Source organism: Scardinius erythrophthalmus (genome assembly GCF_964197995.2).
Source record: "Scardinius erythrophthalmus genome assembly, chromosome: 21".
Classification (NCBI taxonomy): domain Eukaryota; kingdom Metazoa; phylum Chordata; class Actinopteri; order Cypriniformes; family Leuciscidae; genus Scardinius; species Scardinius erythrophthalmus.
The window spans coordinates 26,213,608-26,224,654 of record NC_138241.1 but is presented as its reverse complement, the minus strand read 5'-3'; the positions used below and the strand labels follow the sequence as shown (position 1 = coordinate 26,224,654).

The 11,047-nt window shown below is 36.4% G+C and overlaps 2 protein-coding genes across 6 annotated transcripts in view; one reads left to right on the top strand and one right to left on the bottom strand.

Annotated features, from left to right (window-relative positions):
- The first annotated feature begins 1,913 nt into the window (after positions 1-1,913).
- LOC308681834 (coiled-coil domain-containing protein 172-like) overlaps positions 1,914-11,047 on the top strand; it is a 27,662-nt gene continuing 18,528 nt past the window's right edge. The window contains exons 1-9 of one of the 5 annotated variants that reach the window (XM_081351006.1): positions 1,914-2,180; positions 2,382-2,467; positions 3,630-3,746; positions 4,040-4,205; positions 6,888-6,989; positions 7,092-7,194; positions 9,738-9,825; positions 9,981-10,037; positions 10,719-11,043. In XM_081351006.1, the coding sequence (XP_081207132.1) occupies positions 2,102-2,180; positions 2,382-2,467; positions 3,630-3,746; positions 4,040-4,205; positions 6,888-6,989; positions 7,092-7,194; positions 9,738-9,825; positions 9,981-10,010 (771 nt within the window). In that variant the 5' untranslated portion in view covers positions 1,914-2,101 and the 3' untranslated portion in view covers positions 10,011-10,037; positions 10,719-11,043. Of the gene's footprint in view, positions 2,181-2,381; positions 2,468-3,629; positions 3,747-4,039; positions 4,206-6,887; positions 6,990-7,091; positions 7,195-9,737; positions 9,826-9,959; positions 10,254-10,292; positions 11,044-11,047 lie in introns of those variants that run through there. The other 4 variants (XM_081351005.1, XM_081351004.1, XM_081351003.1 and 1 more) reach the window with 4 other exon arrangements.
- LOC308681836 (uncharacterized protein) overlaps positions 10,337-11,047 on the bottom strand; it is a 6,819-nt gene continuing 6,108 nt past the window's right edge. The window contains exon 6 of the mRNA XM_081351011.1: positions 10,337-11,047. This exon is cut by the window's right edge and continues 401 nt beyond it. The gene's annotated coding sequence lies outside the window, so the exon portion shown is untranslated.

The window sequence follows — 11,047 nt, the reverse complement described above, 5'->3', positions numbered from 1 at the left end:
TAGTGACCCTGCTCTGTACGCAGCTACAGCGCAGTTCTTTTAATTCTGTTCCTTCTGAAGAATTAACCGCAATGGTGAGTTAACAAATCTAATTTTTACTGTGTGGACTTGTGTGACAGAGTCCTGCGCGGGTTCGGGTAGCCTACCCGCAAATTTTGCTCAAACTGGTGCGGGTCGGGTCGGACACGGGGGAAACACGGGTCTAACTCTAAACATGGGTTTAAAACAATCATGTGCAAACGTACAAATATATGCACATCTTTAGGAACACATCTACAAAAATATGCCCGTATTTCAAGTTAAAAAAATAATAATTTAAAATCCACATCAGTTTATTTGTGCCCACGCCCTCCCAACTTTTAAAAAGTCATCATAACCGCGCGCGCACGCGATCTGCTTGCAGTTGTCGAGATGGATGCTGATGAGTTGAAGAAAAGAATAGCTAGATGGTAAAGTTGTCGACAAAACTTTGCTGCATGCATTTTCGTGTTGGATAGCCGCAAATGTGGAACTTTATCGCGGAGGAAGAACGCAGATAACTGTTACTGTGGTAACAAACCAAGCAGTTCTATCGAACAGTATTTTTCAAATTTAACACTGTTAAGTGTCGGCCGCTGTCCATTTCCTAAGGTTCTGAAGTGCAAAAAAATTGACTTTTTTTTTTTTTTTTTTTTAAGGGCGTACGCCCATGAGCACCCACGGAGGAAAACATAAATCGGCGCCTATGCCTGGAAGTTGATGCCATCGTTTGTATCCACTCTACAAGTTCTCAATGGGGTAATGGTATAGTGCAACTTCTGAAAAGTTTGAACTGAAACAATAATGAGAATAAAGTCACCTGATTCCAGGAAGTATGAAGAACAGATTCCTCGTTTTTGCCATCTTCACTCAGGGAAGGCAGCACAGAAACTACATGTAGCATATGAAAAGATGCATTTAAAGGAGCTGTATGTAAGAAATGAATTTCAATTAATCATAAAATGGCCCTGATATGTCACTAGACATTTAGAAATCATGTTCATTTCAAAAATTTATATCACTGACAACATAAGTACGGCCAGGATATTGGCATTTAAAAAGTGAAGTTGCAGCCCACAACTGATGTTGATGTTGTCATGTTGTGTTTTGGCCTGAAGCGCCACCCTCCACCTATCTACTAATCACGAAGTCAGTAGTGTTTCGGCATCCGGGTTGCCAGCTCTGCTCTAGTTACCACAGTACGTAGCAGCCTACGTTCCTGCTGGATCCTGCAGCCTATCTGGCAACCTCGAGTCAGGGGGGAGGGGGAGGGGATACACTGCTCTACAGTAATTTGAAAGTGATTGCAGTACCAGTTTTGGCCTCAATCTTACATACGGCTCCTTTAAACAAACTGTTTAACGCTGCACACAAATATCATGCTACTAGAAATATATATATATAAATAAAAAGAGATACAGATGGATCTACGTGTTTTTTTTTCTTATTCTCACTAACATTTAGAGTTAGACATTTAAGTCAAATAAAACGCCAACAATAAAAAGAACAGGCTAGGTTTGCTGATTACCTTAAAAGTCCATAAGTTAGATATCCCAGTAAGTTCGTAACGTTACTGCTGTTACGACAGGCGGATGCAAATAGTCCTGTTTTCCTGTAGGCCCTAATTCAAAAAAAAGAAGAAAAAAAGAAAAGAAAAAAGTAACGAATTGAATTACTGTAAAAAAGGTTTAGTTTGGCCTAGTTTTGGACAAAATGAGGATGAATAAATAATGACAGAAATCTCATTTTCAGGTGAACTATATCTTTAACATGTCTTAATTAATTTACCTTTACTATTTCTGACCTACCAAAATAACATTGTCTTGTCTTAAGCAACACTGAATCAGCATTATAATGCGGACTAGAAGAGAAAACAACAAATCACTTTCGTCTTTGGCGCGCGTGCATTTGCGAATGCGCAGTAACTTGTGGCAGGATTGCGCATGCTCACATCGCGTGAATACGAAACGCCTTTTCCCCCGAAACAAATATTATCAACCAAGCTGTCCTCGTCGTTTGACTGCTACTAAGCTAAGTTAGCCAGTTTCCTTCATTTTGATATTTGGTATTTAATGATTAAAAAATGAGCCTAGAATCTCTTTTCGAGCAAATTTTATTGACAGAGCAGCAGGTGTCGGAAAATATCAAGCAGCTTCATGAAGGTAAGTTAACGCTGGTAACTTACATGGGCAGGTTAACGGTTAAGTTAATTTATCGAGATGAGCTCGCGAGTGTTTTTGAACAAATAAAATTCAAACAACAATATTTTAAAGTTATTTTACATTGAATATTAAAGTATTTTGTAAAAAATACGTTCGTAGAGTAAGAAAAGGTTAATAATGTTCGGTTCTTTGCTCATTCAGTTAAAGCTGCCATCAAGAGTGTACAGGACAAAATAAACTCCTCATGTGAAAAACTGGAGAAAGCACATCACGAACTGGACGCTAAGGTTTGGACAATTATTACCCAGTGTTTAAAACACACACACACACACACACACACACACACACACACACACACACACACACACACACACACAATGGAAGATTAGAAAAGATACATTTCCCATGTAATTTTTTTCTTAAAGTGTTAACTTATCTGAATATATAGGCCTAAATTACATCTGATATAAATATTGCCAGACAGCAGAGAATATCCACTGTCACTCACTTTAAAGTTTATCTGTGCAGAAAGCTGATATGCAGTATTAATATCCTTTGGCGCTGTGAAAAGACATTCTGTTTCATGATTAAAACACTTCATCTAATGGACAGGATACATTAAAATGGAGTGGATCAATTCAAAGCAGCACTGCAAAATCAATCTTGTTTCTTTCAGATTACATTAGTATTATTGTTGAAAAACCTTTAAAAATACAATTATCCTTGCAAACATGTGGCACACCGTTTGTTTGAAATCAATGTCAGACATAGTAAGTCAATGAGCAATTGAATCATTTGATTAAAGAGGTCACTCTTTTCATGAATATTGAGGTCAATACAGAATCAATAGGATTCTGAATGCAGATTACTTCAGATTTCACCCATTCACTTTTTACATTTTAAAATTTATATTTAAAATCTTCACCGTTTTTTAAATTCATCCGTTCTGCATTGTGGAAAGTTTAGAACATTTAAAATATTGACTCCTTGAATGACCTCAGTGATCCACCTGAGGTAGTGAATGTCATGAAAGACGTGTCTAATTTTCTGCGTAATATTATGTTTGGTCAGACCAACGTGTGCCGTATAATTACGAAGCATAATTTGCTTGCATTCTTTGAAGCCAGGTAGAGTAATTACCTGAAGTATCCTTGATGTCTTTCACAGTTGACTGAGCTGGTAAAAGGAGAGAAGCAGGGACTTGAATTCAAAAGGCAATGCTATGTCAATTACAGAATGACCTACAACTACAATGACATAAGCTTACCTTAACAAACAGCATTGAAGCCACTGATCCGTCAGATGAGCAACATTCTGTGCTGCTGCAATGTCTTTGTGCTGCCAGTTATAAAACTTCACTGTTGTGAATACAAAGTTCATTTGAGGGACACTTTTCGGGACCATCTGAATAAGACACTGGTCAAATTCATGATTAATTTGTGACCATAGGCTCAGCTCCTGTCTGAAAACAAACTGCAGCTTGTTTTGATGACAAAGCGACGAGATCAACTGGCAAGGAAGAAAGAGGAACTCCTGGAACTGCAGAGAGACCTCAAAGAAACCCTGGTACATACTTTCACATTGAAGAATATTTCTATTCCGTCTTTTTGGAAAGGCTATTTTCTCTTCATCACACACCCCATTAAAACACAACAAAGTTAAGCCTGAAACAATAGTATTACTATATGAAGCTTGTAACCATCATGTGGACTGATAAAGAAAGACGTCATTGGCCATTGACGATTTCAGAGCCATGCATTATCCGTCATCTAATACAATGTACATGCTGAAGTGTTAAAAGTGCTTTTGTACTCTTTTTGTAATCTGCATAATAGTCTTTCCATTGTTTTAAAATTCAGGACAGACTGAAAAGAGAATTTTGTGAAGAAAGAGAGAAATTCCTGAAGGAGATGATAACTTTCAACAATAAATTCAACCTAATCAGCAACAGAAATGCTGTTTTTCACACCCAAACCCGCTCTAAGATCCAGAGTCTGGAGTTGGAAACTGAAACTCTACACAGAGGTAAGTGTTTTATTGTTGAAAATCAGACAAAAGTATTTCATTCACTGCTCATCAATGCATTACAAACTACTGTACATAAATCCAATCCGATCTTAATTAATCCAATAATGGTCGGCTCAGTAAGATTTTAATGTTTTTGAAAGTCTCTCATTTGATAAAAAATACAGTAAAAACTGTGTTATTGTGAAATGTTATAATTTAAACAATTGAAAAAAAGTTGTGTTTTTTTATATAGTTTAAAATGTAATTTATTACTGTGCTGGCAAACATTAAGCAGACATTACTCCAGTTCATCATTCTATCCCTTTTCACGGACAATGATGATGCATTTCCACAGTTGTCAACATTGCAAATCTAGTAAAGTTTTGAATATTTTCAGTTAAAAAATAAATAATACACATTTATAAAGCTATACTTTGTGTTATATTATCTTGGCAGTAAATTATAAAAATGACAAAATACAAATTAACGCTCCTGCAAGGGTGTTTCTAATACAACGGCTGAGGGAGTGATGGCAAATTTGACATCTTTCTCTCTTCTGAATGTTGTAATAAATCTATATTTTTCCCTCTTTTGGAAAGTCATGGACACACTAATGCAGATTTTTTTGCTTTTGCTTTTGCTTTTAGAGCAAATGCAAATAGATAAATTATATTTCCTGTCATCTCCCATTTACCACCATAGACGTTTACCCAACTATAATGGCTTCGGTTACTGAGAACCCTGGAAATGTGAAAAGGGTCCAAATGTTTATTTGGTGTTCAAGAAACATTTCTTATTATCAGTGTTGCAAAAGTGCTGCTTAATATTTTTGCAGAATTAATGATAAAAAGATTTAGGAATCTTTGATGAATAGGAAGTTTAAAGTGCCCATATTATGGCATTTGAAAGGTTCCTATTTTTGTTTTGGGAGTCCCCAACAACAGGTTTACATGCATGCAAGGACAAAAAAACACTTCCATTGTCTTATAATATGCATTTATTTTTACCTTATTTGCTCAACAACTCCCAAAGATTTGCTCAACGATTAATTTTTCCAAACCCCCCCTTTACATGATGCTAATCTGCAGTGATTGGTCAGATGACCCAGTCAGTTGTGAACGCCCATCACCATTACTGGATTACGGCTTGTCAAGTGTTGAAAATTTTATACAGTGTAAGAACAGACATGGCATCAATTTTGCCTTAACAATTCAAACCAGAGTCCGACAAGGAAACGAGTTGCTGATGAACTAAAAAAGTTAATCGCAAACATGACTGGAGCAGGACCCCTTTCTCAATGGTAGGTGTCAATGTAGTTTATAACACTTAAGGCCGATGAAACATGCAGTATCGGAGTAAGGATGTCTGATAAGTGACGTGCTGTAATCTGATTAATCTTGCTGTCTGTCGCCATTTGTTAGTTCAGTGTAACGCGTCACAGACAAATTAATTGCCGAATTTATTTAGGTTCACATGTGGGAACTGTATCAAAATGCCAAGCGAGGCTGAAAATCTTTGCTACAAGGAAGTACGACAGGTTGTGTATTGTTTCTGCAATAGTTGTGCTTTTGACACTTAGTACATGTAATGACCCATCCTTCAATAACAACTAGCTAGCAAATCCACCGTTGAACGCATTTAGGTTGAAGAAGCAGTCATCAGTAAAATGACAGGAAAACAACACAAGGTTCGGGTTAGACTGCTGTGGTATCGTTGTAAAGATAACCTTTAACCATTTATTCTTCACATGCTCATCCTTGGGCAGTGGAAAAAAACTGGCTTTACCTTCACATTGTAGAGCACAGCATCTTCTCGTCATGATGCTATCCAGTATCCACAGGAATCAGCTGCAGTGTTTGAGGGGGTTCAAGTTTTCCCTGGTTTCTCAAGCGCAATAAGTGAGCGGGCAATATGCTAATCAGGAGTGTGATTCTTCCGGATAAATCCGAAAATCCGGCTTTTCCGACCTGAAAATTATGCTCTCGTAAATCATGCAAATCCGTTTTTTTTTTTTTTTTTTGCGGGTCGCGCAATGAAAGGTCATTTTCAAAAATCCATAATAGAAGCACTTTAAAAGAATAGTATTCGTTTGAAATAAATCTTTTGTAACATTAATTATAAATGTTTTTAGTGCACTTATAATCGATTTAATGTGTCCTTGCTGAATTAAAGTATTCATTTCTTTCAAATTTCCAAAAAAATCTTGCTGACCCCAATCTTTTGAACTGTAGTGTACCTCATGCCAAAGAGTCCATGGTCTCTGAAGCAAATTTTATTGGTCTGTGCTTTTTATTTTCTTGAGCATTTGATTTTTTTTTTTTTTTTTTTTTTATAAAGTCAAACTTGACATTGTTTTAGTCAAAATGGCTATTAAGAATCATATAAAGGTTTTCATTAACTAAACATTTTTTATTTTGTATTTTAACTTTAAGTTCTGAAAATATGCTTTACACTGTTAATTCACTAACCATCAAATCATTCACCACACAAGATTTAGCAAACTATTTGAGCCAAAATTAGTGTTAATGAGCGCTGAATGACTCTCAAGCTTTTGTCGACATGCTGTAGGCATGAAGTACACTAATAGATACAAAGATACACAAAGTATCATTGAAGAAGTTATTGTTTTTGAAAGGTCTCTGTTGTAGTCTGATTGCTTGCCAGCAGGTTACTTGAGTTATCACTTTTGCTGTTCCTCAGAGATTGACTTGCTGAAGCAAAATAACACTTTGCTGAGTTCCATGGAGGCAGAGAAGAGATCACTAGATGCTGAGCTCCAGGATATAAAATCACAGCTTACAGGTGAAACAAGGCTCTGCTCACTTTTGTACTTTCTCTGACATAGTTTAAAAAGTATCCATGTGTCAAAAAGGCCTCACCCCCTAGTTTTCTGTTCTTCTGCAGATATAGAGAGAGATCTGAAGGAAGCAGTGGTTTTGACTGAGATATTGAAGACAGAGAGGCTCACAGTCCGTCAGAAACCTTTGACGGACAGCACCTGTATCAGGTAAGAAAGTTAAGACCTATCGTAATGTTAGTGTGTCTTCATCTACCCAGAGAAACATGATCCATGAGGAGCGTGAGCAAAGAATGCTGAATTTCCCTTCATCCATCTTTAACATCGTCCTCCTCCTGTCACTTCACCATGTGTAAATAATGCAGCATTAGATCCATCCTATTAATTAGGTCTTTGATATGTTGCTTACTATGTCCGGTCCAGAGTTAGATAAACACAACCCCTTCAGATCAACGCCCCACTAGGAAGTGATGATGGAAAGGGGATCGATAGCTGTCCTGTCTCAGGAAGAAAGCTCCTCCACTGGGGTGTGTAAATCATATGTGGGGGTAGTGTGGAGCAAATCTTCCTCGTTAATAGGAAAGACTGTATAAGCCCTCAGGATGTGCTGAGGACGAGGCTTTTGGGACAGCGCTGCTAAGCTCAGGATATGTTCATTCCTCTCCTATGTAGTCATGAATCACTCTTAAACACATGCCCCCATCGTGCAGAGGGCAGTTTTTCCCTTGTATTGATCATCCGACATTGAACACGTCAGTTGAAATTAACAGTGTCTATTTAAGTGGAAGTTATGAGAAAGACTCCATTAGCATTCCAAACTTTACTACATGGCAGGGTTGAAGTGAGTTATTTTGCACATGTAAAGATGTTTCAGGTTTCATGTGTTTTATCAGACACTTTGGGTTAATTCAAGACTTTTTTAAACCAGTTGGTTTCCAGTAGTATTTAGTGAACTTATTCACATTCCTCATTATAATGTTTTGGGATGCAAGTTACACCAAACCATTATAATCAAATTTTCTTGTTCATATAATGCATTTGTTTACCGATTGTTCTAAACTGTGTTCGTAAATCCTTAAATCTCTTTGAAAAGTGTGCATTAAAATTTGTTTATGTTGATTTGCCTTAACTGGTTACATCCTGAAAACCCATTCAGCTGGAACAAAAAAATTACTTCTTTTTCCAAAGCAACATTTAGTCTTAAGTAGTAATGTAATAATGTCTTTATATGAAAATCAACCATATTCAGTTCTAATTAGTACGTGATTTATACTATACAGACAGGATTTTTGGATTTCCAAGGCTGTTGTGTTCACATACAGTGTGGAAATTCTGTGCCCTTAAAGGTGCTGTAAGCGATGACTTGTAAACGCTGTTGATATTTGAAATCACCAAAACAAACATGGCCTTACCCAAGGATCACACCCCTATCTTGATGCCTTCGTCCCCACATTATGCAGCGACTATGGTGGAATCTGCTGTGCCTGTCGCCCAAGGGTATGATGTCATCAATAAGGGAAAGCAATTTGTGTCACTATGATAATTCAGGTTGAATGTCTAATTGTTATTTAGCTCCTCTACTCCTTTTGAAGTCATCCCTTCTATCCCAAAAAAAAAAAAAAAAAAACGTTTTCATGAAAACCTCCCTACATAAAATGATAGTCCAAGTAACTAATATATTACAAATGTGACTAGATTAAGGGGTTGCATACCATTCATGTCATTCATGCGATTATATTCTCTCAAGTCAGTGGATAGGTGCTTATTCAAGGCAAGCATTTGTATGACATGACATGGCATTCTACTAATTAGAAGTAACTTTGCAGCTACATGTCAACTAACTGTCATTAGAGGATTAGTAGAGTGTATGCTTAACATTTGCTAACACTTTATTTTGATGCTCCTCCAACAGACATTCTACTGACTAAGTAAATGAATTTATGTTACTGATGTGGAGTTAACTATCTAAGTCATTGATTAGCATATTCTGTCATTATAATCTATAAAATCGCTCATGTGGGAACTGTTGTAAGATGCCTACAGAGTGACTTGCTATTGAATTTGTGTTAGGTACTGTATTGCATTGAAAAGACGAATGCTACAGTTTGAGCAGACTACAAATGTGCTCAACTACAACAACTCTTCCTCTTTTCAACATGGACCGTGTTCTTGGGGGTGGGGTTTATGTAAATTTTAGGGTTGGTGATGGCACTAACCTGGGAGGAATGCCGTGTAGTCCCTACCATCCGTTTGTTGTAGTCCTTAATTTTTATTTTATTTTTTTAAAAGCAAATATCTTCCTTTGCTTTGAACTTTGAGTGTTGTAACTTTGCAGATGTTGTTTATGCTCAAACAGCAACATTACACACTAACTAAAGTTAGAAAAGTGAAATCATAATCAACCACCCCTTTAATTCACAACTAAGTTTTTTTTCATGGTTCTGCAGTTTCAGCAGCAGCTGTTTTGAAATATCGGTGTAGAAAACACAATTTCACATCTATCACTAGGTGCATTCAAGAGCATTTTTTTCTGTTCTTTTATCCCTCTCAATACAGTATAAAGTATTAACTTGCTTGTAGGATTGAACAAGATTAAAGATTTACATTAAATTAAACTAATTTTTAAATTAAATGAAAGATTTGAAGATTACAAAGACATTAAAATAGCTAGTGTCATTTTAAGATTGTATTATTTCGCTTTGGGCATCATGATCTGCTCTTCCTGCATGAATGTGTCTGTGTGTGCCATTTAGACTCAAGAAAGAGCTGGAGTTATATAAAGAAGAAGAGCTTGAGCTTCTGCGAGAGACCCTCAGTTCTGAGATTCAATCCCTGCAACTGGTAACTATGTACTTTCCAAACACAATGATAGTAAAAATGGTCTTTCTCATTGATGCTGCTAATGCAATATCCTTATATACCCAAAGCTAAGGCACCAAGGAAGTATTTTAAGCGCTTTAATCTGAAAAATGTAGTCTCTTTTTTTTTCTTTGCAGAAGTTAGCACAGAAGGGCATTTTGTGTTGATGCTGGGGACTTCAGTCAGACTTCAACGTATGTTTAAAAAACCCTATTTCGTAGGCTTATATCTGTCATTTTGATTGTCTTTTTTATAGTGACTGTTTTGTTTTGCCTGGGAATGATTTAATTTTGTTGGACACAGACTTCATATACAGTTTGAATACAATTTTAGATGATGTGATCTGTAGTTTTGATCTTGCTTATTTGTACTGTTAGAAAAGCTTGAATAAATCCAATGTGTTGAACTATACTAGCTCTTTCTAAAGTAGAAATGTTCTTTTTCTATAGATACCTGTCTTCATCTCAAGCACAGATTATGTGATTCTGTTTTTCAGTATGTATTCACATATAATTACTTTAAATGCTGACAACACTGGCATCTAGTGGTCCTTTTGCAACAATACAGCCAAACAGAGAACAGTAGAATGCTTTTTAATATCCATGTTTGAAAATAAAAGGGTTGCGTACAGACTGAATTGGATACATATTAATCCTAAAAATAGGCTGCTTATTTGTAAAGGAATGCTTTAATATGCATTTTGGACAGATGGAAATGGACTGAATAAAATCACACAATTTCTGTTGCACATGCAGCATTTGCGAATGAAATAAACAGGGGCAGATTCATTGGCCTTAGGCTATGATTGGTTAAGTTAGATGACTGGTGCACATCTGCCATTAATGTGATCTGTCTGATTCTCGTCTCCTCCTTAGACCCCAATTGGCAGATTATTCCAGCCACGGAAATTCAATCGTCTGAATCCCCCTTGTAATAGGCTGCTTTATTTTTCCATTGTCTGAGGGTGATTAATTGTATACTGTAAAATTGTTTAGAAAAACATGACTAATGTCTGAAGATTTTCTAAAACTCCCCAGCCCCAGCAATTAGAGCAAGAAAAATATATGTTCTTTGTAAATGATTCTGCCTGTGCCGGCTTGCTCCTTATGTTTTACCTTTGTCATCTACTGTGGCATTTCCATACTGAACCTTGAATACAATATTAATTGTTAAATTTTAAGTTATTAAATTATTGTGGTTAATT